Source organism: Octodon degus, unplaced genomic scaffold, assembly GCF_000260255.1.
Source record: "Octodon degus isolate 3935 unplaced genomic scaffold, OctDeg1.0 scaffold00105, whole genome shotgun sequence".
Taxonomy (NCBI): domain Eukaryota; kingdom Metazoa; phylum Chordata; class Mammalia; order Rodentia; family Octodontidae; genus Octodon; species Octodon degus.
The window spans coordinates 3,890,585-3,907,282 of NW_004524681.1; the positions used below are offsets into that span (position 1 = coordinate 3,890,585).

The following is a 16,698-nucleotide window of genomic DNA, read 5'->3' on the forward strand; positions in this document are numbered from 1 at the left end:
ACATGTCCTGCCAGAGTCTCAGAGAAAAACATCCTGAGGTCAGCCACTTTCGTGGCCTTGGCAATTTAATGTTTTGGGAGAGGAAAAGAACTCATCCACTTAGAAAAATAGTTTAAAATAATGAGGAAGTTGGTTCCCTTCCTTGGAAAGAAGCCGACAGCCTGGCCACCTACAAGAGTCCACTGTGTTCTCATCGCTCACGGCACTCCAGAGCACTCACGGTGCTCCACGGCATCCACACTTGCCCAGACACAGGCCCACCTTTGCTCGGTTTCCAGGCCACAGTCTTTGTTGTCAGGGTCCCCTGAGCTGCACCTTTTGGGTGCTTTCCAGCCTAGGATGCCGTAAGTTTCCTGCCAACACAGCAACCCACGCCCATAATCCCAGCACTCTGGGGCTAAGGCCCGAGGATCACAAGTTTGAGGCCAGCCAGAGCAATTGGCCCAGATCCTGAGGCATAATGAAAAGGGCGGTAGGGTGGTGGGGGGGGGCTCTGGCTCAAACCCCAGCACAGTTGCTGTTAAGGCTTTTCCCCTGTGATGAATACACATTTCCTTTAGAGCAACTCCTTCCTGGGGCTTGGACCCAGGGCCTGCGCTTCGCTAACTGCTCCCAAGCTACTGACCTTACTGCTCCACGTCTGTCCCTCCCGTTACCACAGAGCTCACTTCTAAAGGAAATAGGTGAGGACGCTTTTGTCAGTACATCTGTTTTAGCACATTCACTGGCTCCCTGTCTTTAAAGGCTTGGTCAGATGTTCACTGCTTTCTAGCCAAGAACACGCTCCTTTAGATCAGTAAATCTGCAGACGCCTACAGTCACACAGAAAAGCCCGTCCTTCAGTCAGTTCCTCTCATCACACTGAATTTGCCAGAGACCTCTGGAGTGGCGTGGACGTCATCAGGTTGTAGGCTGGCAAGGGCCCGCCAGGCAGTCTTGCTGTTCTCCCACATGGCAGACAATCACAGGCTACTTCACTAGAGCCCCGTGCCACTGTCTCAGATCAAGAACCAGACCGCTCTCCTGTACTTTTGGGGACGGCACGATAAGTAGACTACTAGTAGCAATCCCTGAATATTACCGGCCCACAATCACCTGTTTTGACTAGAAAGGTCTTGCTAGCCATTCCTTCAATAACACTGAATGCTTACTAAGTAAGCGAAGAGGACAGAAAAGTGGCCACGATCCAGGTGTGCCTGTAATCCCAGCTCTGGAGAGGCTGAGGTGGGAGCACTGTCATGAGTTGGAGGCTAACTGGGCTATACAGTTCAAGGCCAGCCTGAACTGTACAGCTAGACCCTGTCTCAAAAAATAAAAACAACAACCATGAAAAAAAAATATATGGTTAAGAAAAAGAGAAGGGGGGCGGGGAGATAGCTCAGTGGCATAAGCGCTTACCTGGCAAGTGCAGGGTACTGAGTTCAATCCTGGCAAGTGCAGGGTCCTGCATAAATAAATAAATAAAAGAGAAGGGGCTGGCAAGATAGCTCAGTGGACTAAGTGCCTGCTTAGGCAAGCACAGGGGCCAGGGTTCAATCCCTGGTACTAAATGCCATGCCATACCCACCCCACCCCTGGGTATGCTAAGCCGTGGCACATGCCTGTGATCCCAGCACTAGGGAGGCTGAAAACAGGAGGATCACTATTAAGTCCAAGCTGTGTAGTGAGAATCTGTACAAAATACATAAAATAAAATTTTAAAAAGAAAAAGAAAAGACACAAATTATACCTAACACTACAGATCCCATATACATTAAAAGGGTCATAAAGGAATAAGATGAACAACTCAGGCCTAGATGAAAACGAACCAATTCCTTGAAAGATACAATCTGCCAAACTCACAGAAATAGAAACAATCCAAATGGGCCTATATCTATTAAAGAGACTGAATCAGTAACTAATGAACTTCCAAAACAGAAAGTACCAGATGGGTTCACAGATGAATTCTATCAAACATAGGAAGAAATTATACCAGGTAAGAGCAGAGGGACAAGCTCATGACTTATTATATGAGGCCAGCATTATCTAACACCGAAACCAAAGAAAGACACTGTAAGAAAAGATCCACAGCTCTTAGGAACACAGCCAGTCTAGTCCAACAATATGTATGTGTTAGCCAATATATAAATTACATACATATATATATTTTTTTCCAAGTATGATTAAATAGATTTCAGGATAGGTATGCAAGGCAGTGAGACAGAAAAGAGACCCAAAAGAGACCAACATAAGTGCAGCCAAATGATTTTAATAAGCAAATGAGATCAGTGTAGGGTCAACTGGCCGTCCATGTGTCAAAAGCAAAACAAACCTAGACATAGACCTTACACCCGTCACAATAATTACCTCCAAATGGGCCACAGACACAAACCCAGAGCTGTAAAGCTCCCAGAAGACAACCTAGGAGATAACACACAAGATAGGTCATAAATTGGCACTAAACAGTTATGTGACACCATATATTATAAAGGAAACACAAAATAAGATGGCCTATGAACACTTAGAATGGCCAAAAGCCAGAGCACGACACTACCAAGTGCTGGTAAAGACACAGAGCAACACTCTTGCAGGGTGGCAGGGGAGGGAATGCAAAATGGTGCAGACACTATGGAAGGAGTCTGGCAACATCTTGCAAAACTGAACACATTCTCAGCATACATGCAGCCGCCATGTTCCTTAGCACTTCCCCAGGAAGTTGGCACACCCACATAGAAACTAGACATCCACTTCTGTAGCAGCTCTATTCAAAACTGCCAAAAAGTGGAAGCAACCAAAAGCGCTCCCTACAGATAAATGGATAAAAAGGCTGTGGTATACCTAGACAATGTAACTTCCAGTATTAAAAAGAGGAACTATCAAGCCATGAACAAACATGGAAGGAACCTAAGCACATTCTATAAGTGAAAGACAATTTGAAAAGGCTATATCCTATATGACTCCAATGATATGCTATGTGCAAAAGGCAAAACTATGGAAACAGTAAAAAAAAAAATCAGTGGAGGAGATTCATAAGCACAACGTGGAGTGTTTTCAAGGCAGTGAAAACATTCTGCACCACACCACAGGCCAGGACGGGTACCCTTGTAAAAGCCCTACCCACACAGTCTCACACTTGGCTCCTAACCCTAAGCAGCTCTACCTCTCCTTTTGGAAGCATACTAGGGAATAACTATGGGACAGTCATTAGTGCTGGCCCTCTGAGGGCAAACCCTCCTCCCCAGGCCCCTTTCTTTCCATTTGCTATGGTGGGTCTGATGAGTTAAGCCTTTCACTGATGAGTTAAGTGAAAGGCTTAACTCATCAGAACCGTTCTCCTGCTATAGACTGCAGCCAGGGAGAGGTGCACAGCAGTGGGGCTGAGGCTGCTTCTGACCTAGCTATGTGTTCCAAGATGCACAACAAAGTGACAGCCGGGACACTGGGAGCTTTGGTCACTCAGTTTCTATGTGACTTACTGCGGTTCTTGCATCACAAGGCATGCAGAGAGGCATTACGGGAACACAAGTCTCAGACTGCCCTGCTTCATCATCTGCAGGTAAAAATGTGAAGACCACAAAGTTCCGTCACAGGGAACTGGCATGCTAGCTGGGCTTAGTGGTGCATGCCTGTAATCCCAGTATCAATTATGACTGCTAAGTATTCAGCTACTTAAATAATAAAGAACATATAGACCAAAGAAAAGTACAGATCACTGTATTTATTATATGCTTAACTGAACATATTCAAATTACAGAATTCAACTTCCAAGTAAGGTAATAAATGCCTGTTAAAGTGTCGCTTGGTTGCATTTTTTTCTAACATTTTAACACAGCACAACACCTTAAGACACGGTATGACTTCAGTGCACTGTCTCAGGCTCACAATCGTGACACAAACACCATTTTTGTGTCCATAAAAAAGACAAGTACATCAACATTTGAAAAAATTATTGAAATGACATTTTAAAAAACGCTGTACTTTTTCCACACCTGTTGTGGCAGCTGACAGCATCGTACTGCTGAAGGAGCTCCCTGGCGTCCTGCGCACCCTCGGACGCTCGGCTGGGCCGCAGCTCGGCCCTCCCAGGCAGCCTCTCCAGCAGGCACTAAGGGCCTCTTTCAGCCCCTGCGCCACCTGGGACCACTCTGGGGGGCACTGACACCTCCTCCGCCTGCTCCTACAGCTCTCCCATGGTCCTGTTCCTCCACAGTTCTACACTCAGCAAAGACACCTGGCACAAAATTCACCCAGCTGAGCATCCCTGACTGAGATGGCCAGGAGGAGACCGAGACTGTCCACCTGTCTGTCCACAGGCCGCCACCTCCCCCAGGACCCCTGTGACCCAGAACAGGCCCACGATGTCTATTAGAACATAACACATTTGGTGAGACTAGGCAGACCACAGACTGACCTAGAGTTCTTTTGCATCTATTCTCGAATACTTGCTTCTAAATATCATAAAAATATAAAAATTATAAATACTCTATGAAACATTTCAATAGTATCCTGGTACCCTACTTTTGATTAGTGGGTTCAGAGATGGCCAAAGTGAATGCACGTTCTCTGTGGCCAACCCAGAACTGTGCTCCTGGCTCTACACCTGGCACCAATGCACACTCCCACCACTGGACAGCTCTGCGCGCCAGCTGTGTCTCATGCCACCTGTTGCTGCCACTCACGAGCTTGCCCTGTGGCCCCTCATAGCTCCACGCCACCCGTATCTGACCTGGCCTCGGGGCACCAGACACCGTCCACACCACTGAGCACAAGCCTGCCCTCTCTGCCTTCAGAGGACTGCAGGGTCGGGCAATGCAGGGGACACCAGACAGGCAGGCATGCGGGAGGTGGAGAAGCCAGCTGTGCAGGGTCAGCAGGCCCTCCACACTGCCGCAGGGACTCAGCCCAAGCCCAACCTCCCGAGTCACCAGGAGATCCAGCCACATGCCACAATTTCAGCAAGGTTTCTCTGCATGTTTGTAGGAGAAAAATTAACAAAACACTACATTTTTTAAATAATTTAAAAATTAACCCAAAAAACAAGCCTTCTACTTGTGTTCTGCACATGCCTGACACCCAGGGGCCCCTAGGCTGGCATCAGGCAGGAGCGAGGCGGGATCCAGAAGCAGAACTCGGGTGAACAGCAGCGCTGACCTACCAGCGCCGAGTACATGACGTCCCACGGGATACCCCACCTGTCTCCATGGTGACAGCAGAAAAAGATAAAATAAGGACTACTGTGGGCAGCACCATAAGGTTTTATAAAATACTGTACTAGTTAAGGTAAAATCTTCAGAGTTTGGTCCACTGCTCAGGTTAGCCATAACCTCTTCTCTTACCGACCATGATGCTGACAGAGGCCGCGCAGACACAGCAGCAGGTGTGCTGCAGAGCCCGCACACATGTGGCTGGCTGCTGCTCCGGCTGGGTGCACTGAGTGAGGACAGACTCCCGGACCAGGGAAGACAGGCTGCGCATTTAGACGCTAGGACCACATTTCGAGTGGCCCCACAACCTAAGTGCTAACTGGCTGAGATAGCGGTCACACCAAAAGCCCTTTTTTATTTGTGTGCTTTCTCAGGGGGCCTGTTTCTATACAGAAGTATGTTGCAAATGTTCTAGTTTAAATAAGAATACAGTGATTCATTTTAAGTTTTAAAAAGAGAAAACAGGTAAATTTTACAGCCAAATTATCTGGAATTATGTGTAAGAAATTGTCCACAGTGAAAACAGCACAGATTGAACCTCCCCAGGCCCAGCATGCCTGTGGACGTCCTACAACTGCTCACGTGTGCTGTGCCAACGTAGGTCAATAGTCATCCCGCAAAACGTCACTGAAAGGACCGACTTACCTACCACAACACACTGCACTCAAAGCCAAGAAGTATCGAGGTTTGGGATTATCAATTTCATGTCTCCACTTCATTAACACAGAGAACTGAATCTTGTCGTTATTAAAAATTAGCTAGTACTAAAGCAAACTTGCTATAAAATTATTATAACAAAATAGATATTTTCATTACCTCTATACTAAAGTACTCCTATATAAGTACCTCTACACTTTATGCTAATATAAATTATTTTATAACATTTAGCTTAGGTCACTTTTGTGGACCCAAACATACTGTACAATCCTGAGTAAAAGCGTAGGGATAAACTTTCCTGGGGATTGTTCTTGACCAAGAATCTAAAAGAAAGTACATTAAGTCACAATTTGTAATAATCCCCATTTTTACGAGAAGTACCATGAGTTCTCTAACTTTGGTAAATGAGTTGATCTGTGTAAACAAATGTGGACAAATCCCGGCAGGCTCTGCTAGGACCCCTCCAGCGCCTTGTGACACTGATACGACAGGCAGTCCGGAAGAGCAGGGCAGGAGGACCTGAGCCACAGCGCTAACCCATCAGCATGAGCGCGGCAGTGCAGTAGGCAGGAGGTGGACGGGGGCAGCCGGCAGGCCAGCAGCCCTTCATCACCTGTAGTAAAACAAAAATGAAAACTTCAGTACAGAAGGACTTGGGGCTAGAGAGAGAGCTCAGCGGTCTAAAGCACCAGCTTAGGCAAGCTTAGGCAGATATGCAGGGACTGTGGTTCAACCCCAGGCACCACATGCTGCACCAGTCCCGCCCCCAGGATAGGCTGAGCCAGTCACATAAATAAATAAATAAATAAATAAATAAATAAATAAATAAATGAATAAATGATATTGGGAATAGCTGTCATAAATGCTTTTATTAGACTGACAAATGGCCTTTAAAAGAAATACAGAAGGACTTCAATGGGCATTTCTCCAGGAAGACACACAAATGGCCAATAAGCACATAACACTGCTACGAGCGAAATGCAAATCAAACCTACAGTGAGCTGCACTTTACTCCCACTAGTAAGGCCATTCCCCAAAAAGCTGACAAAGATGTGAGGAACCTGCAACCCTTGAATATTGCTCATGACAATGTAAAATCTAGTTGCTATGAAAATGATATGGTGATTTCTCAAAAAATTAAATAAGGAGTTAACATATGATCCAGTAAGTCCAAGTGAGTATACAACCAAAAGAACCGAAAGCAGGGTGCAAATGGATATGTCACATCCATGTTCACAATAGCATTATACCAGAGACAAAAAGTAAAGAAGCCCAAGTGTCCACCACAGATAAATGGATGATCAAAGGGTAGTCGTGGGCTGCAGAGATAGCTCGACAGTCTAAGCGCCTGCCTGGCAAGCCCAAGAACCCAGGTTCCGTCCCCGGTACCACATGTTGTGCTGGCCCCGAGACCCTGGACGCGCTGTGCCAGCCACTGAACCAGGCACAGTGCCACACGCCTGTAATCCCAGCACTGGGGAGGGCTAAGGCTGAGACAGGTGGATCACTACAAGCCCGAGCTGCATAGTGGGACACTGTACCAAACAAATAAAGTAAGTAATGATTTTTTTTAAAAAGGTAGTTATTCTTAGAGTGGAATATTTAGATTGAAGAAGAAAGTGACACACAGTGCAATGGGGATAGCCTTGAAGACATTATGCTGAGTGAAATTAGCCTGACTGGAAAGGACAGATACTGAGTGACTCTGCTGATGCAAGGTACCTACAGTGACACAGAGACAAAAAGCAGAATGGTGCTTGCGAGGCACAGAGGAAAAGGGGACGTGGGGAGTTAGCTTTTAAAAGATTAAGAGTTTGAGTCGGGGAAGATGGAAAGCTCTGGTGGGGACGATAGCACCATGTGAATGTACTTAATGTCACTATCTTTAAAGTAGTTACAAGGGCCGGCAGATGGCACAGCAGATTAAAACACCTGTTTAGGCAGACACAGTGACTGGGGTTTGATTCCTGGTGTGCCGACCCCACCCCTGGGGCACACTGAGATGCACCTGAGACCAAGGGTGGTGGTGTGTGCCTGTAATCCCAGCACTTGCAAGGCTGAGAACAGGAGGATCACCACAAGCCGGATCCATGTAGTGAGACCCTGTAAACCCTAAACTAAATATAAACAAATAAATAAATAAATTACAATGATATTTTTCTATGTCACATGGACTCAATTAAAAAAATTACTTAATATGGTCAGAAAAGCCCACTCATCTGGGACATTCATCACAGGAAGCTGCATTCTAAAGAACACGCCTGAGGCCTGCTCTGCGCTTTACAGGGAGGAGGTGCCCAGGGCGAAGCGCCCAGGACACAGGGTGCCTCTGCAGAAAGTCACCAACCTCGAACGTCAACCACATGAAGCCTCAGTTTTTGCTGTAGTGTTTTTAGGGCAGAAGGCAGAGCAGCTTGAGGTTCTGACATTTTTATATTTTGCTTCACATCATTCGCAAAGGATAACCACAGTTTACCAAAGTCTTCAGTTGAGATCTTTAATGGCCTGAAAATAATTTTTAAAATTAGATTTATATCCATAAGCATAAAGTAATTCTCAACAAACACACTTCTAATGACTTGTGGAAATAAAATATAATTGCTATAAATATAGATACCACCAAGTTTATTATTTGCAACCAAATGTGATTAGAATATTGTCATATTCCAACCTGATTTAAATAGTGAAAGCAGGAGCTAAGATTAAATTGCTATTTGACTTCTCAATAAATCACTAGGTTCTCTCTTTCTGGGTGTTGGTCATTCCAGTAAGATTTTACCAAGCAGTATCATGAATCATTCAAACGTAATACAAAACTTTTCTTTCATGTATACTTTATTTATTTATTTATTTATTATTTATTTATTTATTTTGTATGTATGTGTGGCCAGCTCCGCCCACCAGGGGGCGGGGCTGGCTGCATGTGGTGCTGGGGGATTGAACCGCGGTCCCTGTGCTTTGCTTGGCTTAGCTTGTTCTAAGTAGGTGCTTTAGGCCACTGAGCCATCTCACCAGCCCCCTCATGTATACTTTAGATTTGAGGATGAAATTTTTTCTATCAAAGTCATGTAAAAGAGTATGAAGAAAAGACCCAGCACCTTAGATAAATTATACTGAGAAAATTTTAACAAATATACAGTATTTTAAAAATAGGAGACTTGGGCTGGCGAGATGGCTCAGTGGTCTAAAGCACCTACTTAGAACAAGCTTAGCAAAGCACAGGCACCGCGGTTCAATCCCCCAGCACCACATGCCAGCCAGCCCTGCCCCCTGGTGGGCTGAGCTGGCCACACACACACACACAAAAAAAAATAAATAAATAAATAAATAAATAGATAAATAAATGAAAATAAAAATAGGAGACTAAAGATCAAAAAGCTAACCCTGGGTACCTCTAGGGGTGGAATTATAGGGAAATTTGCCACTCTACTGACATTTTTCTACAGCATTTGAATTTTTATAACTATATACTGATTTCATTATCAAGAAAAAGTATTTTAAAGACACAGAGGATTTCAATATCGCGCGCAAAGCAACGGTCTGTGCTGCACATGAGGGTCTCCTCAGATCACTAACGCTCGCCCCGGAGCAGGCCTTCAGAGGACGGAGTCCAGGACTGCTGACATTCAGATGAACAGGACAGCAGGCACAAACACTGCTGACAGCACGACAGACAGGCTTTTACTAGAAGAGCTCAGAGACCAGGTAAAACTCCTAGTAGTGAAACCTTAGTGGCCTCGACAGAAAAAGACTGCAAGTATTCGTGGCTGTTTGCTCCCCGGGCTTAGGCAGCCTCTGTTTTAAAAACTGCTCACATATAGTACTATACAATTTTAAAAGTAAATGAAAAGAGGTAAAAAAAAAAAAAAAACCAAACAAACAAACATTGTTTGCAATTATTTTGGTTAACACTACAGTGTCTAATATGCTAAATAGTGTACATTTAATAAAATTTAATAACAATTTTAAGTAATTTTCTTACATATCTAGGTGCTTAATAGAATTTGTGAATAAAATAAAACAAAACACAAAGGAAACTAAGAGCTTCAAAGGACCTGCAGAACCTCTGACGTCGTCTCACTTCCTCAAATACTGAAGTACTGCTTTCAGAAGTTTCTGCAGGTCACCATCCACCTCAGCCTAACCAGGCCTCACGATATAGTATCTCGCTGTACCACTCCCCTCCTCCTCACAGCACAATTCCTAATTATATGTGTATTTAATGTGATCGTTCAAGGTCTCCTGCCTGGCCTGGAGGCTCTCTGAAGGCAGAAATTAAGATTTAACTGTTACATATCTTAGCACCCAGTAGACTGCCTCTGTCTTGAGAAAAGCTTAATTAATATCTGCTAAAATAATGATAAAATTAATATGCCAAAAATAATTACCTCACGAAGTCTAATAGCGATAAGCTCACAGAAAATCCCAGCTGACCAGCCTGGGTATCCACCAGCTGGTATCGGACAGCCCCAGAGAGAGCCTCTTCTGTGAAAGGTCTTTCCAGCTGCAGGCTGTACTGAAACCATCTGCTGCTTCCTGCTTCGGTCACAGGCAAACAGCATCCGGGCCGCTCACTGACCTGGAAAGAAAAGTCACAAAGGTACTGAAGGAAGGAGCAATACACTCTAACACGAATACCAGTTTCTTATTTAATGAAGTGGTGCAAAATCACATCAACCTGAGAAGCCATTAAAGGGCGTTATGAAGATAACCAACAAAAAATCCACTAGCACACATAATTAATAAATATGATACAAGCCAAAACTGTTCAAATGGCATTACAGTTATAGCCTATGTACAGATTTGTTGTTTTCCTAAGATTATTAAATTCTCATCTGGTGGCTCTTGATCTTGGTTGGCACAAGGGTGTGTGTGTGTGTGTGTGTGTGTGTGTGTGTGTGGTGCTGGAGATGCAACCCAGGGCACCAGGCATGCTGGGCAAGCACTGGACCACTGAGCTGTAGCCCCAGCCCCTGCACCAGATTTGAAGTCAGCAGAGTTTAAAGCACAGTAACAGTACAGGCGTCCTGCGCTCCCACTGTCTGGCCTCACTCAAGCGTTGGTGCCGAAGGTCAGGCAATTGGGTTGACTTTGCCTTAATTTTTAAATTCCCAGAGAAAATGTGATCGTTTAGTGTCAGTCTTATGGAACACAGGTGTGCTGGTCACATACTCAACCAAGGCCATCCAGGCAACAGTGCAGGCAGACACACCTCCAGAAATGGTAGCCCTTGCAGGCAGGGAGCAAAGAGAACGCATCCGAGCACCTGTCAGAGCACTAAAGCAATGCAAGAGGAGCCAGTGGACAGGGCACACATTTGTCCTTCAGCAGTCCCACGCCCTGGTGTGCCAAGTGGGTTTGTTAAACAATTTGAGAATTTAGTTTCAGTGGCCACGATAAGAGTACAAGACATTTAAAGAGGGCAGGAAGAGAGAATGCAAAATACACACCAAAATAGCAGTAAAACAACAGTTGTCTCATACCATGTACTGCTAGAAGAATCTCGCAGATATTAACTCTTAAACCTCACTATAACAGGCACACTATCAACGTTGCCATTTAAACAAGAGGAAACTGAGGCGCACCGCAGTTAAGTATCTTCAGCATGTAACTCAGCTCAGGAGGCGGGCAGCAGGGAGAGCCAAGCGCCTAGTTCTGTACTGTGCTCCTCTGAAGCTCACGATCAACCTCCCCCAGGACAAGTGCTACTGTGTTTGATGGTCTCTTTTAAATAATTTTCTCTACTTACAATAACAAAAATTTTATTTAAAAAGGTAAGAAAGATACGAGAAACTTCTAAATGATCAGAAGAGCCAACAGCAGAAACACTTAGTACCACTGTCCACTCAAAAGCAGAAACAAGGGCCAGCCAAATAGCTCAGTGGATTAAAGCGCCTGCTTAGGCAGACGCAGGGGTCAGGGGTTCAATCCCTGGGCCTGCTGTGCCGGCCCTGCCCCTTGGGCATGCTGAGACAGCAAGTGAGACTGGGCATGGTGGCGCGCACCTGTAATCCCAGCTCTTGGGAGGCTGTAACCAGGAGGATCACTACGAGTCCAATCTATGCAGTGTACACCCCTATACACCCTGTCCTAAATACAAAAAGAAGCTAAAATGAAAACCTATTCATTGAAAACCTTACCTTGAAATTTTCTGCAGGAAAAATGTCTAAGTTTGCACTCTGCAACTCGGAGCCACTCTCAGCGGCAACTAACCAGCCCATCAGAAAGCCATCGTCCTGCCAGAGTTTGTAAGAAGACACGGTCACAGTCTCATCACCACAGACCTCCACACCACCAGAGCACGTGTCCTCAGCAGTGTCTTCCAAAAAGGAAGCGGCTAAGGTGATCTCTGCAGTCCCTGGAGCTGCAGCAGGTGCAGCAGCTACAGCAGACAGAGGAGGGTGAAAAACTTCCATGTCGCTATCAGCAAACAAAGGAGGCACAGACAGGTTGCCGTCGGAGAGCTTCCCAACCAGAGGCAGCTCCGGGAGACACTCTGGATCCAAAAGTTCTGGGCCGAGAGGAAGCTCCTTTGCTTCTGCGCTTGCTCTGCCCTGCACAGTAGCCAAGCAGTCGTTTCCTTTGTAGGTTGCGCTGGACAGAGAACTAAGGGAGGAACAGGTCAGATTCTGGGCGCTGGCTACATCTCCACTCCTGGCCTCCTTGGCTTTGGATTTTCTTCTGAACTTGTGAGAGACGGTGTCTGCTTTGCCTAGCTATAAAAATAAGACATAAAAATAGAAAAAAATTATTTTGCTAGTCATGAGTTTTAAACGTTCTTTTCAAATGAGCAATTTAGCAACTTGCTAAAATTCCATCTATTAAGATTAACACAGAATTGGAGATGAATAAAATGGTAAGCCCTCAAATTCTGACAACTACCTCTTCCAGGGCCAGATTTATTATTCACTAAATCTTATTTCTCTTTAAAAATATAAGGTCAGAAAAAGAAATAGGTAAAAAAAAGTCAGTCATGAACAATTATAAAACCTGCTATATTTCATAGCACTAAAATATAGAATCAGACAAAGTAGAAACAGTGAAAGAGGGCTGAAGATTTAGCTCAGTGCACACCAACTGCCTGGCAAGTGCAATTCAATTCCCTATTTAATAAACAAATAAATAAATAAATAACAATAAAACCAGTGAGAAATAGAGAAAGTTAGCTTTTAAAAATATTTTCCAGGGCCAGCCAAATAGCTCAGCCGATTGAGCACCTACAAGCAGGCACAGGCGCTGGGGATTCAATCCCCGGGCCTGCCATGCCAGCCCTGCCCCTGGGGCACACTGAGATGGCAACTGAGACTGGGTGTGTGGTGCCTGCCCTACTCCCAGCACTTGGGAGGCTGTAAACAGGAGAATCACTACAAGTCCAATCTAGTAGTGAGACCCTGAATACCCTTGTATTCCCTAAAAATACAAAAAAAAAAAAAAAAATTCCAGAGAAGTTTAAGTTACCCTCAAATACAGAAATGATCAAACCGTTTTAGTTCATCTATGATAACTGTGATTTCATAGTCTATGCATTAATAAGGCATTTTTCATTTTACAATATAGTAGTGATTTTTAGAGGCTGAATAATAAAAATGTACACACCATTTCTCTTTACACATCAAAACAAATCAATACCTATTTTTCACTATTAAAAAAGCCATTCTGAGACACACTCCTCCCACAGCGATGCCAATGCTGCTATCAACGCTGAGGAGACCTCTTCACCTGCCCCCCACCCAGAGGGTGCAAGGCTGTCGTTGTACCTATGACTTTGTGTGGACCCTGCCCTAGCTGACTCTAGCTGATCAGATCTGCTCCTAGGAGGACATAAACGGTGTCACTGGTGGCTCTGTGGCTGGGACACAAAAGTAGGCAAGAGCTGGGAGGACATTCTCCGCCAGATATGCAGAGGGCGGCAAGAAGCTTTCGAGAGAAGCTGGTGTTCTGCACAAACGTGACACAGATTCTTGGAAGAATAAACTACTTACCAAATTAATCGGACTTTCTGTTCCTAGCCCAACAAACAATGAGGACGCCAGCAGCTGTTTTTCTTTCTCCTCTTTCGACTGCACCAGGACTTGAGCTTGGTCCCTTTTTGCTCCAGCTTGGTCTGGGTTCTCGGCCGCAGCGCTCTCCGGAGGCACAGGCGGGGCCTCGGGTGCATCTCCAGCCTTGCTCTCCTTCTTGGGAAGGTAGCCCTCCTTCCCCCAGAGTTTCTTTACACCGTCGAGCTTCAAGCTATTCGTCCTACGGAGATTGACGCAGAGATTACTCCAGCTGTACACACCTGCCCATGGTCCCTGTGCGGCGGCCTTCTTTCCACAGCATGGTCACCCGCAGCCCCTGGAGACTGCTTCCACCTGCGTCATCCACCAGAAGCGAACCTCGCTCACCAGACTGTATTGCAGACATAGCCAAGCTCCCCTACCCTCCAGCCAGACTTAGGTGTCAGGATTCAAAGTTAAAAATCAAAGATCATTTAATTTTCATTTAATTGCTTGAATTGGGTATACTAAAAGAACTATTATCAATTGCCTTTCCTCCGTTGATTTTTTTTTAACTTTATCTTTAATTCTGATGGGATAAAGATCAGAAATGATTCAAGTTTCTTAGCAAGATAAAGATTAAATCTAAATTCACAGCAGGGCATGGTGGTGCATGTGTATAATCTCAACACTCCGGGCAGCCAAAGCACAAGGACTGCAAATTCAAGCCCAGCCTGGGCAATTAAGGAAAAAAAAAGGTCTAGGGATGTAATCTAGAGCAAAGACCCCCAGTTCAATCCCCAATACTGTAATACAAACCAACAAAAACTCTAAGTTCATTAAATAACAGTTCATAAACATAAATTCATTTAATATAATCCTGTTGAAAGCAAAACAAATCATTAAAGTATACTTCTACTTATAAACTTATACTTAATCTAAAAGGTTTTCTGAATGTGAACCCTACATTTTAAACTATTATACATGTACTTTAATAAATATGAAGTGAGGCTTGGTCTGGAAAAGAAAAAAGGTTTTGGTGGAGATGGAACGGGCCCATCATGTGAAATGAAAGAAGTCCGTCTCAGAGTTACGTAGCACATATTTTATATGAGTAGCCTACAGACAGGAAAGAAGGAAGGTGGGAAGGTGGGAGGGTGGGAAGGAGGAAAGAAAGAAGGAAAGGAAGAGAAGAAGGCAAGGTAAGGCAGGACAGAAGAAGAAAAGGAAAGGAAAGAAGGAAAAAGAAGAGGAAAGGAAGGCAGGCAGGCAGGCCGGCTGGCCAGCCAGGCGACAGCAAACAAAATGGTAGACTTTTAGAGCTAAGGAAGGAGATAGGAGACTGGGAGAAGAGGGCAGAAAGGTAGAGCAGGTAACAGGGATGAAAATAATCAAATACGTGACATGCATATATAACATACCTAAATGAATCTTGTTATTCTCTTTCACTAATATGACTGGGGAAGGGAGAGAAAAGAAAGGAAAAGGAAAGATTATAGGAAAAAGCAAGAGGCGTAAGCACTTTTTTTATAACTAAGTTGAAAACAGCTAAAGTAGTAAGAGCCCAGTGGCCAGCCCTCCGGCCAAGGCAGCCAGGCAAAAGCTCCAGGGCCCAGCGCAGTGCATGGGTTCGCCTAATGTCACCCTAAAAGCTGAGTGACTCCGCAGCGACTAATACAATCACAAACATGGGGTGAAAAGCCCAAGACTGTCTCACTGTCTTTATGGAAACACTGTTTGATGGACTGTGGTGATCACATCACGATGTAAATACACGTCAACACGTCACGCTGCAGACCACAGCATAAATATAGACACTTCTTTGCCAAGCACATCTCAGTCAAACTGGGAGGCAGAGAAGAGCTGCGAAAAAACGAAAGTGAGGGACTGCCCTTTCCCAACTGCCTCACTTAAGCATTCCTGTCAAGGTTCAAAGCAGCATTTTTAAATGTGTACTACAAGCTGGGTATGAAGGCACATATGCCTAGAATCCCAGCTACTTCCAAGGCTGAGGCAGGAGGACACAAACTTCACACTAGCCTGAGCAAGTTTAGCAAGATCCTGTCTCAAAAGAAGGGCTGGAGATGTAGCTCAGTGGTAGAACACTCTCTATGTATGTGCAAAGCCCTGATTCAATTCCCACTAACACACACACACACACACACACACACACCCTACTAAACAGGATAAGTTCAAAACTATTTGTACAGAGTTATCTCCATCTCACTAGTCAGAATCATGATCAATTTGATTTTTTGTATAAAGCCAAACAGGCAGTTAGACTTCATACTGATAAAGAATCAGTGCTGGAAAGTAGTAAGTGGGGGATGGAAATGTGAATGGTAGCAAAATCCTGCTGGGAGCTGGCTCCCTGCTGATAAAGGATTGGAGTGCCAACCTGGGGGGTGAGGGCAGGTAGTGCTTTGGCTGCTTCCCACAGCCCCCATGTGGATGGGCTAGGAAATATTACCCTTTAGCCTGGCCCAGGACTGTCAGCCGCAGGCAGTCGGGGAACCTCCCACAGCCAGGTCCAAGCCCCTCCCGGGAGCCACACTGGGGCTGGGGGCAGAACTACAAAGCTCTCTGCAGCCGCTTAGCCTGGGCCAACTCATGACAATTCCGGGCGAGCAATGGCAGCCCCCTCCTTCATCCTCTGCAAACTCAATGCCAGCATCGGCAGGCAAACAGGAGAGGGGTCAAAAGGAGCCTCAAGCTATTTTAAAGATTTCTCCCTACGATTTCACTGCATATTTTTTTTATCAAAATAAATTTCCCGGGGGCCTGGCCTTAGCTCAGTTGTTTAAGTGGCTGCTTCCACAAAGCTGTCAGCCTCAGGTTGCTGTAGTTCGATCCCCACAACACACCAGCCAGACAAACCA

The 16,698-nt window shown here is 45.1% G+C and overlaps 1 protein-coding gene across 1 annotated transcript in view; it reads right to left on the bottom strand.

The window, feature by feature from the left end:
• Positions 1–3,682: 3,682 nt before the first annotated feature.
• The window catches only part of Ap4e1 (adaptor related protein complex 4 epsilon 1 subunit), a 70,342-nt gene continuing 57,326 nt past the window's right edge, over positions 3,683–16,698 (bottom strand). Inside the window, exons 17-21 of the mRNA XM_023724060.1 lie at positions 13,823–14,081; positions 11,981–12,556; positions 10,229–10,419; positions 8,188–8,345; positions 3,683–6,453 (exon numbers count right to left, since the gene is read on the bottom strand). Coding sequence (XP_023579828.1) covers positions 6,293–6,453; positions 8,188–8,345; positions 10,229–10,419; positions 11,981–12,556; positions 13,823–14,081 — 1,345 coding nt within the window. The 3' untranslated portion in view covers positions 3,683–6,292. The remainder of the gene's footprint in view (positions 6,454–8,187; positions 8,346–10,228; positions 10,420–11,980; positions 12,557–13,822; positions 14,082–16,698) is intronic.